A 16,958-nucleotide genomic window follows, 5' to 3' on the forward strand; every position below is an offset into this window, starting at 1 on the left:
GAAGAAGAAGAAATTAGAAATTAGGGCTTAAAAGAGACACCCATTGTTTTTGTTTTCCTATTCTTGATTTTCTTCTTTTTTAGAGGGAAATCTTGTTTATTTATTTATTTATTTATTATTATTTTTATTATTTTCAAGTGCTTGCCCCAATGGCCAGGAACATGATGGATGTTCTGGGTTCGAATCCTGATTCCGACCGGATTTTACCAAAGCATTAAAACCTGTCGTGCCTTTGGGCGGGGTGAGCCAACTGAGTTTTACCGGGAACGCCAAGCCAAACTCGGAAGACAACGTGGATCCCGACATGTCAACATAGTTGGCCTGAGAGGGATGGCAGGGCGCGACGTGTTCGCGCAGTGAGATAACTTAACTGTGAAAGTCATCGTTCGGAAAAAAAAAAAGTTGCATAAAAAATGTGTTTAGTACATTTAAATAGTTTAGTTTAGAATAAATAAAAAATAAAATAAAAATTAATTACTCGTAGAATAACTATTATCTTAAGACTATGTGTTGTGCGATAACTAAAAAAAGTTAGTTATCGCACCACGTAAGATAACTAATCGCTCGTTAATTTAAGTGTTATGTGATAACTAGTCACTACCCAATTAAAGTAAAAAACTATTTAAAAATTAAATAAAAAATGAAAGTGGGGTGAGGTGAATTTTTTTATTGGTTTACACAATTAATATTTGGTTGTTAGTAGGGTAGACCCATCATTTTCTTTGATAGCAACGGTATTGTGGTGGCGCTCCCCATCTATGGTACCTAACAAAAAAAATGCATGGCATGGTGTTCATTGTGCCATCATGCTTATGTGGAAGGGATCACGCCTTCACAATATATAGCCTAAACAAAACGAACTAATATTATATGTGAAGGTGGAATCTAAAAATTGTGTCAAATACATGAATATAAATTTACTAAAAAAATATAAGTGTATCTAAAATTATGTAGTAAGCTATAATAGACGTTGCTTTTCTTTTTCTTTTATATTAATTTTTGAGATTGAATATGTAATCAGATAACCTGTCAGATTATAACTAGAATATGAAATTATAAAAAATAGAAGGTAAGCATGTACCTTTTTTGCTTTTAATTTTAAGTTTTAACTCAATATTTCAAGATCATTAGATCACAATGCCTAGACTCTTTTCCTAAAATTTCTTGGGTTTGTTTTCTTAGAAGAGGGTAGATAAAAACTTATTTATCAAATAGTGTTGTTTGAAATATATTTATCAAATGACATAAGACAAATGAGTATGGTCTGTTTCTCTCCACTAATCACATGCAAACACACAAACATATTTTTTATTTAAATATTAGTTTAACCACAACATAATAGTTAAAAGGTTAGCCCATTGTCTACATGACAATGATGTGACCGAACGTTCTGCACTTTTTAGTTAGCCCACAACACAATTCTAATTATAAAATTGTTGTACTATTGTTGATTTGTGTTTCCCAATTAACTTTCGCATTTCACTTTCTTAATAACATTAAAGATATCTGATAAATAATCTCAACAATTTTTAAAAACTCTATTCAAAATCAATCACCAAGTTTTATATGCTTCAACACTCAGGACAAGCTTCAATCAAAGCCATGGCCAATGCACTTTGCTAGCAATAAAAGCTTGTTTAGAATACAATAGAATAACAAACTGTTTTGTGGCACCATAGAACACTCAAACAGAAAATCTAGGTACAAAAGAAGACCACACCAATTAACTAGCTTTACCCATGTCTTATTTAAGGTTTCAACGAACATGTCCTACAACCAAGAAGACTTCATGTCGTTTTGTATTTATGCTACAATAAAACTAGTCGTCACATGTATACATCATCAAATACAAAAACATATCGTGCGGCTAAGGTCTGCTCAAAAAGTATCCAAATGTTACTTGCTATCACGAATCACTACTGCACAAGTGCGTTCAGTTGCATGCTGAAAAGGTCGGCAACAGCACCACGAATGTCCATCTGCGATGAAATAGACATGCTCACTCGTTATATATATAACCTTATAACCTTCATAAATAATCAGTGTCGAATATAATTAAAAATATACCTGCTCACAGCATACAAGCTTGGTGATTAAAGGGTAGAAACTTCTGAGGTGTTTCTTAAATATCTGACTGTCCATTATACACATGCCCTTAAGAACCTGAAACACGCATAAATGTATACATCAAATGACTAAAATACCCTTCAAACAGAATAAATATAATGATGTCAGATGGAAAACGGCGATACCGTAACGATGATTGGGGAACGTAAACCGAGAACTTGATGAATCTCCATGTTATTGGTCTCTCCAATGCTTGACTGGAATTCAGATGCTTCTTTTAGTACTTGTCCACAAAACGACACAAGCTTCTCTTCAGCATTAGTTTTAACTGTCACGTCATCATCTTCATCAACAGAACCGTTTTGAGTCGGGTCGACCTGAGAAGTTGTCTTTTGTAATGCGTCTAAATAAATGTTAGTCCCAGCTAACTCCTGGCGTAGAAGGTTCAATGGTGGCCTGACCAATTACAAATTGCCATGTGTCAGAATAACAGAATATACGAACATTAAAAATTTCAATATGATGCAGGACAAACTAACCTTTCAGAAGAGATGTGTTGCATACGTAGTCTGAGATTTGTGTATGAATTATATGATGCGGAAAACTCCAACATAGAGAACAAAATTTCCAATATTGTAATCTTTTGATATGCCTTTAACTTGCTCCAATACTTTTTCTGCATATTTTGACAAAAGTTACTAAAAACCCATTATCTTTTTATTATTTGTCATGTTTTGAATAAACATTTGTTTACCTGGATGCTATCAATGGCACCTAGTAGTAGCAACTGTGTTACACATTTGCCCCTTACAGTTCCCATAAATGGACTTTCGGTCAAATCTTCAGTTTCATTTTCCACAATATCCATAGACTGCCAATAATCAAAGTTAAAAGTTAATTTTAAATTTTAAAAGATGGGGCCCACGAACCAAAAGCAAAGTACCTTTGATGGTGAAGCTGGTACTGCAGCATCTGAAGCTGGATTCTTGGGCGTAGAGGTAAAACTTCTAGCAAAGAGGTTTCCCATTAGTCGTTGACCAAATGTTTGACTTCTTTGCAAATCTGCAGATTCAGATGCTTTTTGGATCTTCCCGGGTGAAGGTGTTTGACCTGCAAAACGTAAGTGTCACTTGTGTTTGTTCTCAATCTATCAAGTCAACTTGAAGAGTTGGCATATTCATTCTGTGTTTGGATGCGCAGCTTGAAATATTATCAAAATTGTTACATGTAAAGAATTAAAAAGAGTCATGACCTTCAGATTCATGCAGATCCATTGATGGTCTTCCTTCTTGAATGTCTTGTACTTGACCTGTTACAGAAATATTATTATCTGCAAAGATTTAGCACAAATATGACAACCAAATCACTTACCATTAGCAGAAAGAACTGAAGCATTATCATTTGTGGGGCCCTCTAAATCTCTAGAAATAACCGACCGACTCTTACCACTTTCTAGACCCAAAGCATTGAGTAGCTCAAGAGGTTGAGTTGTGTATGTAGCATCTCTGTGAAAAACAGTGCGTGTGAATATAAACAAGGAAACGCAAACAGACAAATACGAACTATTGTTAAAAAATTTTAAAAAACACACCTTATGCTTTTCAACAAGGTGTCCCAGTCACTGTCACTGAATTGGTGTCCACCAACCTCTATGAGGTGGACCAATGCAGCAAGGGAAATTGAGGCCACTGATTGGTCTGTCTTTTTGGCACAATCTAAGAGCAAATTTAGCAGTGGTGGAAGCATGAAACATACTTCCTGCAAGACAATTTTAATAATTTGATGAGTAATAATGAATTTAAACTATAAAGGTTAAACACAATTAACACACATGCTTCAGCTTTCTACACACCTTGTAAAAGGTGTTGAAGAGGTTGCATAACAACTGTAATGAGTGAACACTAGTTTCACGAATCCATTCATCTCCATAAGATGCAGTTTCTTTTCCAGCATGTCGTATGTGATCAAATATAGGAAATAGAACACGATGGAAAATGCTTTCCCAGAAATTTGATGAGAATTTGCTTCCTCTTTCGTTCAACAAGTCAAACAATACTTCTAGAGCACAGTTGCTGACTTCGGGTCGTGGGTCAGATGTTAGATCAGATAAACCAGCAAGCATTGGGAACCAATAATGCTCAGTAATATCGACACTTGCGTCTGCATTGTCATCAATGGGCTTCAGGCTGCCACCTGGCACAAGGCCCTGGAAGATAAAAACAAAAGGTGGATTCATTCATTAGAAACAGATAAAATGGTCAAATGGGTCAACAGTGTGAAAACCTCCTAAACAGAATTTTAATGCATGAAATATCCTAAATCATTTATTCAAAAAATCAGGTTCTTATCAACATAATTCTCATAATCGTATTTGGTAAACTGAATAAATATTTGAAAATAAAGTAGACAAATTAACATGTGTAAAGAAACAAACCTCTGCAAGTCGGTCCTCACATATGCGAAGAAGGGCAATTGCCTTTAAGCTGATGCGGTGAGAAGTTTTATTGTTAGCAAAACCAATTAGACAATTGACACAGTCCATAAAACAGTCCCCAACAACTTGATCAAAGTGCTCCAATATAACTGCGAGTTTGAATAATGTTGATATGTTAAAACCATTATTCTTTATAATCAGGAAATAAAAATATTAATAAGTATAATTATAAAATACCCTGTTCTACATTCTCAAAAGCACTTTCAACAATTGGTTCCAAGTCGTCATCTGCAGCAGCGGTGAATATCATGAAAACACTTCGCCAACCAGATTTAATGCTTCCAACTTTTGATTTGATCATCTGTTTGGAAAACATCATGTTTCACTTTCAAACATCCAATTCCATGGTCAAATAAATTTAAAAATAAGGTAGGCATACCTGAACAATGCAATCAACAATCAATCTTCTGATAGATTCACTCCGACTATTCCTCATAAGCACAACAAACGGTTTCAAGATATCATTCTGGAATGTGAAGTTAGCAAGTTCTGCACGCTCCAAGTATTTCATGCCAAGTTGTCTTAGAGAATCTATAGCATACATTGCTATTTTCTCTTCATGATGGCTCCCAGCTGATATAAAATGATTAGCAAGAACAGACCATATTCTAGCCCACACCTGCAAAGTTTTATGCATAATGTTAGTCATTCAAAAGAGAATAATTTTGCCACCTTTAATATCAAACATAATTGACTGGATGAAGTGATTACCATACGAATACGAGCCATATTGTAATAACTGATCTCCACAAGTTTTTGCAAGCTATAAACACGAGCCGGGTTCTGCTTCAACTCCTCAGCAGAAACATTACACAAAGCGGTAAAAAACTCAACCACCGACTCACTCGGGAGTTTAACACTATTCACAAAAACTTGCTCAGACGGTTTTCCCGCCAATTCCCTTAAAGATTGAAGAACAGCGTCCTTAGAGATCTGATTTGAACCAAACATAACAGTTGCAGCCATAGCAGGAGTAGATACAATATACTCTAGCCGGGAGGTGCACTCCAAAACCGCATTCCAAGTGTCTTGAAGTGCATCGGGCTCTGTGTCACTTATATCAAGCAATGTCCTTATTGCTTCCACATTTTTACTACGCAAATCTTTGGGCGCGTGTAAGAAAGTGTATCTGTAACACACAATACATAACTTCATTTAAGAACTACTACAGGTATATAGATAATTAGGCAATCAACTTAAAATATTACCTGATGAGTGATGTCAAAAAAGCATAACGCATGGTATCCATTCCAAGCACATGTGTAATGTGAATTCCAGCTTTAAATCCTTCCATACATAAAAACACTCTATTTTTATTTTCTCTTTCTTCCATACTTACTGCAAATGTAGCAAGCAGTGGCCACCCTACAGCTTCAACCATGGGTCTAACAAGCTCAATCTTATGTGACGTATAAAATGTTCCCCTTTTTGCCCCTTGGTTCCTAAAAATTGCTTGTGTTTGTTTGATAATAGCTTCACTCTCTGACTGGGTATCAGTTTGACTTTTCTGTTTTGGGAGAGCAAGATTAAGAATACCAATAATGCCCTCAGGCTTTTTGCTGTTTTTCTCCATACCTGTAGAGTCATCTTTCATTTTTATCTCTTCGTTCACAATAGAATCATATATTTCCTCCAAAAGTTCTGTTGGTGCACTTTCTTCTGGATCATTTGTTGCATTCATTCGCACAAACTCGGGTTTAGACATTTTGGGATACACCATTGGATTATGAGCATCTGTGTTTAACAATATAACTGCATATGCAAGAACATAAGCAGTATCTGCATTCTTAAAAAGACCTGGATTATCTGCACAGTATCTGAAAAAAAAGCAACAAGCAGTATAAGAAACACTCAGTAGTCAGAAAAAAGATAAATGCATGATAATAGTTCTCAAAAAAGGTCAAAGAAAAGCTAAACTATACAGCAAATTAGAGTTAAGTTGAACTAAAGACAACTTCCAACCATATTACTTATAAGCGGGTCAATCTATCCATTTTGTCACTTCTAAGTTTGAACATAAAACAAGCTACTGGTATGATAACTTAAACGAGAGAAAATCTACAAAGATGCTTACCGTTCTGCAAATTTTTCCATTATACGGTCAATCTTCTGTGCTTCACCAGGAAGCCGAAAACCTCTCAGAAATTCACGAATCGCGGCATGAAATTTCATTCCAGAAAAGTTCATAGAATCAACATAAGCATGCATTACAGCAAGAGGAAATTCCTCATGTTGACCCAAGTAATCACCAATCATCGCCTAAAAGTTCAGAAAAATAAATAAATAATAAAAAGCTAATTCTGCATGTATCTTATTATCTTAAATTGTCAAGATTAAAAAAATAACTATCATACCTTGTCCAAGCTAGGTGTATTTCTAAGAAACTGGGCAACTGAAACTGGTGTATTCTCCACCAACTTATTCGATTTCAAAAACTCAATACCCTTCACAGGATGACGGTTAAACTGCAAATTATTAATACTTAAGAATTACTATAAAGCTGAATGCAGTTCTATGAAATCTTAAGATCAATTCATGTAACTTTTGAGATAGAAAGAAAGCCACGTTGACCTCAAAAGTCAAACCATATGAAGTACCTCAGCAATTGCAGCTTCCAAGGTAGATTTATGAGCTTTGGCTTTCTCAAAGTTATTTGCCACATCACCAGTACCTTTAGATTCTGTAGCTGAAGAATCTTCTTCAATTGATTTTTGGTGTTCATTCTGCTTTGTCTCTCTTCGCAGCTTCTCCCAGTCAACTAGTGATTTTAACACACTCACGAGGCACTAAAACATGAGGAACAAAAGTAAACATGTTTAAAGAATAAACAATGCTGGCACCCTTGAAAAATGCATGCAAAAAAAAGCAACTTTTATACAAGAATATATAGAAACCTGCAGTGATGAGCCTTTGATTAATCCAATTTGAGTAGCATTAACTGAATTTGGATCCACACTTTGTGTCCCTTGGGCAATTCTTGATAGGGTTGTTACCTAAATTTAAAGACAAAATGACAAGAATAACTATTTGTTCATTTCTTTTTCTTTTATTTATAATGAGTTAACTGGTATTACAAAAACAATATTAATGAAATAACTTAGATCTTTGACTAAATAGGATTTAGGATGTTTAGTGCGTTAAGAAAAGAAAAAAACTTTGGGTGACTTTTAAGTTTTAATCCCCCCTGACCAGTTCCCCTTTTGGCTAGGCTTTTCAACTTGCCCAGTTTGGAACAAAACATAACCTAAATCAACTGATTCATAAGTAAATGAGTGGTAATCGCCATCTGTACAGAGATCAAAGTGACAGATTACCATTCTTTCAAATGAATTTGGAGCATCAAGATCACAGTCATAATTCACATAGAGATCAACAAGCATCTGTGGATCCTTACAAACTTTCTCCAGCATTCTGCAACGTTTTTAACAAATAAGAGAGATAAGAAACAAATCTATTCAGGGATTTGATTAAATTTTGTAGAGAAAGGTCATCATCATCATCATCATCATCATCGTACTCAGTATATCCCACCAATAGCAAAGCTATGGTAGGGTCTGAGGAGGGTAAGATGTAGACAGCCTTACCTCTACCCCATAGGGATAGAGAGGCTGCTTCCGGTGAGACCCCCGGCTCGATAGTATTGCATCAAGCCTTCGACATAAGGCACATAGCACTCAATCATCGGGACACCGGCTGATTGGTGCATGTACCCTTGTCTTTCGGCTATCAACGCCACCACATGATGCCTGATTAACCTTCCGCCACTTTTAACGTTATTTTCACGAGATTAGTTAAATAACGTCAAAATTAGTGCAATTTCACTTTTGCCCACCCGAGGGTTCACACATATATGCATTATATGCGCGCACCGCAAGCAGGGCGTTTGTAGAGAAAGGTCATAACTTAATAAATTTGAGAGAACCAATATGAATAGTATGAAAAACAAGGATTTAAACAAATATGAGACAATAATTAAGGAAAAAAATACCGGAAAACACTTAATTTGAGGTTGAGTTCAGAACCATCCAAAGACCTCAAAACAATCAACGGAAAGAAGATACCAATTTCAACCTGAAAAATAATATTAATACAAGATATAAGCAAACATATATAAATTTGGGTTCTCTAAACTTTATGAGTACCTTAAGGCTTTCCCTAAAACGCAACAATAGCACAGCGAAAATTCCTGTTGCATACTGGCAAGATAAAAAAAATGTATGTTATAAGCAAGAAATACATTCATTTCAAAAAACATTAATGTAAGCATCCAGCTTACCTGAAAGATGGCTGGTGATTGTGAAACTGATGCGCGTAATAACACATATGATAGGTAGGCTTTAACAGAGTCAATGATGGTAAAGTTCTTAGTGAAGGAGTTGCTAACGCCCTCCAACAACCCCTGCAAAGTCCATCGGTCAGATTTTGTTTTAACAAATGCCCATCGGTCAGAATAAAGAAGATCAAGGATCCAACCATTAGAAGTTAAAACAGTAAAAGAAATTAACCTGTAGAAGTTCGAGAGAGAGAATACGTGTCTTCACAGTAACTTCATCATTATCTTCCTTCATACCCATCTGTAATAACCAAAATAAAATAAAAAATTTCATTCATTTTGTAGCCAAAAACTTTTTGGCTACAAGAAGCATGTATAAGGAAAACTTGAAACCTTGCAAAGGGTGCGGAAAAGAAGCAAAGCATCACGTTGTCCAATGCTCATGCTCTCCTGGTCAATCCCACTTATAATAATAATAAACAAGACAAAGTATAAGTATTTCCATGTATCATAAGTAACCAAACTTTCTAGACAAGAATATATAATATATACCGAGTAGTCTTTCCACCATCTTCAAGTTTCACAGCCTTGTCAAGAACTGCCTCTAGACCCTGTATAATAAACAATCACGCATCTTACAAAGCAAACACAAAAATATTGGAATCATCGCCAAACTTATTCAATTGGCCAGTCTGAGAAAAACCACAACTTTAATGCAACTAATTTTTGGAACATGAGCTTCTAAAATAATGAGCATTTAAGCACCTTTATGTCAGTCCCACCAGCAAGATTTTGAAGCTCCTCGAGAGGTGCAATAGGGGTGTCATTTGAAGAACTTTCTTCAAGCTTTGTGGTTGAGCTACTTTGTTTATTTGATGACATCTGAATTGCAAAAAAAAAAAAGAAACATAATACAATCTGCTAATTTCTTCTTGTGAATAGAGCAAGAAAAATAATCAATGCAAAATTCAAAATTACAAACCAGATCCGCTTCCATTCGCCTGAAAACTATGCTGATCATTTGTGTTAGCATAGCCTTGGATGTAGCTTGGTTTATAGGACTTTTACTAAGCATTCAAAAGAGACGTTAATTAGTTCACTTCGTCAAAGTGAAATGAACTCTGGAATAACTTCAACAGTTACCTATTAAGAGCAATGTTGTAACAGACTCTAATTACCCCCAACAAAGCTTCCCCGTGTACTGTGTTAAATAAAAAGAAAAACAAACAAAGAAATACATAAGCAAAATTAAATGTAAATTCCTCTTATTGCATAGTGTCATTATTTCACAGCAGTGACAGCACATAACAAGATTACCTCTAAATTTGGCAGATGCGACAGCAGTAAGTAGCACTTTCAAGACTTGAAGAGTTGTACTGCATGAAATTCCACATACATTATTGTAATTAGATGGTATTCTTTGGGAAAGAACACTAATCTGAAAGAATAAAGAAAATACAAAAATAAGTTACCTGTCTGGTGAGGAATTGTCCACACAACTGCAGACCATATTCAGAATCTCTGTAAACAAAGGACCATTTTTACCATTTTCTAGACCAGGATCACCCTCTAGATGGTCATATGCAATGAGTTTCTGCACTTACAAAAAAAGTGTCAATTAACTTTTAGCACGCATCTCTTGTACATAACACACTAATCATAAGCTTTATAAACTTTTGTTACAATATAGACATTTAAACATAAATGGGGCTACAAAATGTGAGTAAGACTATAACTTTTGTAGAGTAAAACAAATTTTGCAAGCCTGTCTAGGGTTAATGCTAGAATAAAGAGACTGGCTTACGTGAAGACAATCCAATGCAAGCTCAATGACTTTGGGGCTTTTGGTCTCAAATGCAAGCCTTAATGGATTAAGAACAAGCTCAGACTCGGATCCTTCCAAGGCATGGCCAGCACTAGCCAAAGTTGTCTTGACATTGCCACTTGATGCTGTTGGACCACCACTGGTTTCCACCGCCTCAGTGTCGTGTGAAGCTGAAGCTGTTGCATCTGATTCCGCTTCCTTTGTTGCAGTCCCATCATCAGTTTCAGGCACACTAAAACATGTAAGTTTATTGGTAACAAATTCTCATGTCACAGTTAATTGCATGTAAAGTGCATATATAAATGAAGTCCACTATATCTTATAATAACATAAATGGTAATCACCTCTTTTCTCCTCCATCTGAAGATGTCACTTTGTTTGTCTCACTTGATACCGACTCTTTATTTATCTCCTTTGAATTGTCTGAAAATGCAAGAAGAAACGAAACCAATATGTGATGAAATTACCAATAAAAAAAACTAGGCATAAATCCTATTTTATTGCATTTAACAAAGAACCACCAAATTTTAAAGATCAGCATATGCCTCAGCACTGTAAGCTGTTGTACACGATTATACTGATTTTGTGTATACCTGGTTGTTAATTAGTGTACGTACTAATTTCTGGTTAGAACTGTTAAAATATGAAATTTAATATATAAGGCAGTTTACCTTTAAAACACATTTCCAATTTTACATCAGATAAAACTGCTTTGCAAAGAAATGGATGATTGAAGATTAGATAGTCAAGAAGTTAAAACCAAAAAAAAAACCCTAACTGCCATGCGAAGGGGATGTAAGAACAACAACACTCCATAACACTTAGATGCTTCTAACTTCAGTAATAATCATTTTAATCAATGGTACCCACCTGATATTACTTAGGTTAGTGACTCAGCGTTCACATATCATCACATTCCAATAAGTGCTACCCAAAACTTAAGTATGTCCTTTATACTAAAGAACTCCCAGGTTTTCCCACCTTATAGAAAGAAATGTTGGAAGAAAGTGACGTGAAATTAATGAATTCTGTTCTATACAAATGTAGGATTCTAGCCACTGCTAATTCAATTTTTTTTTACAATGATAATGTGTAATTACAGCCACAGTCCACGCCTAATTTACGAAATTCCTGCCCGTATCAATTGACTTTAAGCAGCATTAGTGACTCAAACCTAGTTATTTCATTCTCCCCTTATCAAAAGTGCAAGTCACTAGTAACCATTGTTACACACGGAATACCAAAAAACAATTAGTAATTAACTTACAATAGTTTCTAACAACTAAATATATGTAAAAGCAACAAAATTATAGCAATGTGTGATGAGAGCAAAACCCTCCCTTCATCCCCTAAATACGAACTTGATTTTATCACTTGGACTTTTACCTCACACCAAGCTAACAAGAATTTCAAAGCTCATCTCTAACAGTATGCAAAGTGTTCATCTTAATAACAACTCAAGAACCACCAAATAGATCAATGTTACTGTCAAATGAATATTACTGCTGAGGCATTGTGTTTCTGCGATACTATAACTTTCTAATTCCTCAACACTTATATGCTATATTCACAGGTTAAGTTTATCCTACACGGTCTCCTAAATTTAGGAAAAGTACAAAGACTCAATGGATCGCAAAATATCACAATTATCATGGAAAAAAACTGAAGAAAGTTCTAAAATGTAGAAACTAGAAATAGAAAAGTGAAACCCTAACTAAAATGTAACATCATAAAGTTGGACGGACGAGACGGTTCCAATTGTTTGATACCCTTCCTACAACTTCCTAAGTGTATGTAATCAAGAACAGCTTGTACACAGTCCCCAAATACTAACTAACTAACATAGATCCTTGAATCGCGGATAACCGATACAGAAAATGTTAATAGAAACAATAAAGTTATCAGAAATTAAACACACATTCGCATTGAATTAAAAGATCTAAGCTAATTAAAAAGTAATAAGATATATGAAACAGCAACAAACCTAAGTAGGATTGAATTGCAGTCTGAAGAGATGTATACTTCTTGCCGGAACACTCCTTGAGCATCGATTCAAATGCCCGAGTAACGAATCCTCCCGCAGCCATCTTATCTTCGATGATTCACTTTGCAATTAGTGAAATGGTTTGAATTGGAAGTCGTCGATCTGGTAGCTATTGATTGATTGGTGAGATCGTGATATTGGTTTCAGTTGGAGCTTCAGATCTCTGATCAAGTTTTATTAATTAACAAGGAACCCTTAGATTCAACGAGTTGTGGGTTTAACACTTTTATTACTGTCTCTGTCTATGGCTTTGTGAAACAATAATAATATTATACTTATAGATACGCTTTTTTTATACGGTGTGTTAAATTAAAATTTTTAGGAGTAAATCACGAAAATGATTTATTTAGGATGTGGTGGTTAAATTTATGTGTGTTGTGTTACTTGTATTTTTCATGATATTTTAACCGGAAAAATTGTGTGTGTCATATATAACCTCTTATAGTCGATTATGTGTAACGCTAATAGCATAGAATTTCGATTTACTATAAAAAATTATAAATATGTGAATCTTTTTATAATATCTCTTTTAAAGACCAAGGGTATATGATCAAACCTTATATGATGTTCCCAAAAGTTCCAAGTCTAGAGATGGCTTTTCCCGACTCTTTCACGGATCCGCTACGTCTCCTCTTAAAGAGTAATATGTTACGATGTTACATGCTCATTCTTTCCACTTTGGTAAATTTTCATATCTTAAAAGTTTCCATTCAATTCAGTGTGTGGTAAATAGGAGGCGTATAGGTACAAAGGTGTTAGACCAATTTGCTTACATATGTCTATATGAAGTGTTATTGCCATGGTGTCTTGTACACAGCCTCAGTCCTATATAGCCTATATAGGCGTTCGCAAATCATATAGACAACTACTTTTATGTGTCGCATGAGATTCTTGCCTTGTTATATTCTGAAGGGCGTAGCTCACTAACAAAAATTAGGAATTTGTTATGAAATCCTATTAAAAGTTGTAATTTTTTAAAACTATAAAACATAAATTGAATAAATATATGACATGTATAGTTATGTACGTCGTGTATACTTTCCAATTCAACGTCTTATGACATACTTTACCATTTATATAACCCGTATAGGCAGGCATATATGAGTCATATACATATGGTATGGTATCTGGTGTCTATATATCGCATGCATGTAGGGTGGTTCACGAGCCGAGCCGAACCGAACGGCTGGAATTTGAACCGAGCGAAAAATGAAACGAGCCAAAATCAAACCGAGCATTTTTTGATCGAACATCGAGCAATTTCAAACAATATTAGTTTCTTTTTCACTTAAAAAATTATTATAAGAAACAAATAAGGCTATATATAATAGGGATATTGGTTTTTAATACTCTCAATTTTCTCTCATTGGTAGATAACACTCCCGACTTTCGATTTGTTGCCTACCACTCCCAACTTTCACCATATTTTCTTATACCACTCCCCGTCTAAAGGAATACTAACCTCATTAATGTTTTGAACTAAAAATGTCATTCAAATTAGTTGAGGGGGTAAACAGAAATTTTATGTTTTATATTATTTTTTTCCTTTTTTTTATTATTATCATTTTAATTTTTCCCCTTTTCGTCACTAATCAAGATCATGTTACAACCTAAAAAACCCTAGTTTCATCTTATTTCTGATCTCCATTTTCCTTCAGACCAACCCCTTAATTCTCACCAGATCTGGTTTCACTATCCAATTTCTTAATCCTATTTTCTTATAAGATTATTCGAATACTTTCTCAATTCTAGGGTTTTGTTTATAATGAATATTTAAACAAACTTTTAGCATTATGAAAACTTGAATCAAACTAATCTAACTATACTATTAAAGCAATAGGATTTATGTCAAAATCCCCCCTTCTTATTGGTTGTTCATAGAGTTTCCATGTATATCAATAGTTTCTCCATTTTTCATCTTAATTAAATAAATCAATAATAAATTAAAATAAGACTAATTAATTCTCTTAAAGTATTCTCTTAAATCTTTCATTTAATGTTTAATTTTGAATCTTTTTTAATTATGTTTCTACTTATTAATATATAATTAAATGTTGATTAATTATATTATGTTGATTATTTTTATAACTTTCAATCATATGATTCAGTACTTCATTATATAAAAAATTATTGTAATTTTATATATTATAGACATTGTTATTTTATAAATTACATATACGGTGTTATAATTGATGATTAATTATATTTTTGTAAATTAATAAGTTTATTTCCGTCTGTTTAAATATAGTCAACATTTAAATTTAAATTAAATAATATTATATTTATAATAATCTAAATTTGGAACATTACATTTTAGTAAATTCAAAATTTGAAAATCTATTAATCTTAATTCCTTACTTATCGTTCTTACTTTAAGTTTTTTTAAATTTTTTGAAATTCCTTAATTATTTGTTTCTAATAAATTCCCTGTATATATTCCTTCTATAATTTAGTCAACCATAGTTCAATCCGTATAAATAGTTAAGTTTCATACGGTAATTCTTATACCTTCAAACTCTCTTTAACAAACACCATTAGCTTTTTGCCTAAGGTTTTTATTTTGTGTTGTTTTTGTATAGTCCATTTTTGTATTCTTTTTTTGGTTTAAAAGTGTTATTGTTCCTAAATGATTTTTTTTTTTAATTTTCACATCTAGAAAGAAGATCTCAATTTTTGAATTAGTAATTTATATTTCTATATTAATAAGTTTAATTCCGTATTTAAATATAGTATAGATTTAATTTATGAACATTACATTTAGTAATTGAAATTTTAAAAATTAATTAATCATAATTCCCTAATTTTCGTCCTTATTTTAAGTTAATTAAGTTTCCCTAATTTTTTGTTTCTAATTACAATAGGAAATTCGTGTATAAATACCTAACATTCATACGGTAATTCTTACACTAACAAATCCCTAACCATTTTAATCTCTCTCTCTCTCTCTCTCGGCTTATTCCTCAACCGTCTCCTATATTCCGGTAATGGCCAATTTTGTTATACGTTTTTCCGGTAAGGTTCTATTGTTTCCGGTAAGATTTCCGGTAATGTTTTATATTTATTTTAATGCTATGTATTTTTTTTATAATCTCTTTAGGTTGTAAATCAAAATCCAAGATTGAATTAATATGTTGAAGTTATTACGGTTTTCCGGTAAGGTTTTATATTTATTTTAATTTTTATATTACTTTGTTATAATATCTTTGGATTCTATATCAAAATCCAATATTAAACTGATAATTTTTCGTTTTTGTTTGTATTTATATTAATATTTATATGATTTTTTCTTATAATATTTTTAGGTTATATATCAAAATCGAAGATTCAATGGAGATCTTCACTATTTCGTTTTTCCAGTAACGTGATTCAAATTTTTTTGGTTGTAAGTTATAACATCAATTTTAGATTTTTTCACATGATTAAAATCTTTCATAATTTGTAACATATTTATTATGTGATATTAATATTATTATTTAATTATATCATTTCAGGTTATTATCCCCAACTTTGTATAGCTAATTTCATGAATTGAGAATTTTTTGATAAGATGTTTTTTATTTTTGTTTAATATTGATTTATATTTATGTTTGTATTCATGTATTTATTTATTTTTCACAATTTATGTAATTTAATTTATTATTATATAATCCCAAAAGGAAATTTAGTTGATTATTCTATAATACATTAAATTATCTATAGTGAGATAATCAATCTTATATTGTTGTTGGTCAAAGTCCAATTATATTAAATAGGTTTAAATAACATTTACATATTTGATTATATTGAATAGGTTTAAATAACAACAATTTGAATAAATTAACGATTTGATTCAATTTGACCATTTATATTGAATAGGTTTAAATAAAATTTACATATTTAAACATAGTTCTTATTCCTAATTTGACTAAATTTTTTCAACCCTTTTTATTTTTTTGAATACCATCCATAAATATAAACTCATTTCATAATTATTCAATATTCATGCATTAAATAAAAAAATATTAGTTTCTTCTAAATATTTCAAGTTATTGTGAATTTAATGTCAATTTCAACTAAATTCCTTAAGTGAATAATAAAAATTATTTATTTGAACCATTTTGAAATTCGAATTCTTGACCACTTACAAATATATGTTATATAGTTAATAATCTGGTGCTCACGTACATTATAGAATCTTTAATACATTTGACCAATTTAATGTCTTTATTATAATTTTTTAATTACCGTGTTTTAATTAAGGTAACCAATAAATTAT

The 16,958-nt window shown here is 32.8% G+C and overlaps 1 protein-coding gene across 1 annotated transcript; it reads right to left on the minus strand.

The window, feature by feature from the left end:
• Positions 1 to 1,666: 1,666 nt before the first annotated feature.
• LOC143544346 (brefeldin A-inhibited guanine nucleotide-exchange protein 5-like) lies at positions 1,667 to 12,836 on the minus strand. Its single transcript, XM_077036472.1, has 34 exons — positions 12,644 to 12,836; positions 11,004 to 11,082; positions 10,639 to 10,891; positions 10,307 to 10,428; positions 10,152 to 10,210; positions 9,978 to 10,035; positions 9,817 to 9,901; positions 9,600 to 9,716; positions 9,387 to 9,445; positions 9,228 to 9,297; positions 9,067 to 9,135; positions 8,838 to 8,960; positions 8,704 to 8,757; positions 8,550 to 8,632; positions 7,876 to 7,972; positions 7,456 to 7,554; positions 7,159 to 7,347; positions 6,916 to 7,026; positions 6,636 to 6,820; positions 5,770 to 6,378; positions 5,273 to 5,690; positions 4,941 to 5,180; positions 4,739 to 4,862; positions 4,502 to 4,650; positions 3,920 to 4,273; positions 3,659 to 3,825; positions 3,439 to 3,572; positions 3,320 to 3,376; positions 3,011 to 3,177; positions 2,822 to 2,938; positions 2,607 to 2,743; positions 2,253 to 2,523; positions 2,068 to 2,163; positions 1,667 to 1,979 (listed from the first exon to the last, which is right to left on the minus strand). Exons 1-34 carry the CDS (start codon positions 12,744 to 12,746, stop codon positions 1,917 to 1,919), a joined length of 5,118 nt encoding a protein of 1,705 aa, XP_076892587.1. The 5' UTR covers positions 12,747 to 12,836; the 3' UTR covers positions 1,667 to 1,916.
• Positions 12,837 to 16,958: the final 4,122 nt, after the last annotated feature.

The sequence above is a fragment of the Bidens hawaiensis genome, unplaced genomic scaffold, assembly GCF_021521415.1.
Source record: "Bidens hawaiensis isolate Kalapana, Puna unplaced genomic scaffold, B.hawaiensis_p1.1 tig00013528_1, whole genome shotgun sequence".
NCBI lineage: Eukaryota > Viridiplantae > Streptophyta > Magnoliopsida > Asterales > Asteraceae > Bidens > Bidens hawaiensis.

Excerpts from the sequence above, each read along its gene's own strand:
- LOC143544346 (XM_077036472.1), bottom strand. The coding sequence starts at position 12,746 with ATGGCTGCGGGAGGATTCGTTACTCGGGCATTTGAATCGATGCTCAAG. Across the intron at positions 9,136-9,227 it reads TTTTCCGCACCCTTTGCAAG|ATGGGTATGAAGGAAGATAA; the intron begins GTTTCAAGTTTT and ends TGGTTATTACAG. Across the intron at positions 4,274-4,501 it reads GTGAGGACCGACTTGCAGAG|GGCCTTGTGCCAGGTGGCAG; the intron begins GTTTGTTTCTTT and ends TTTATCTTCCAG.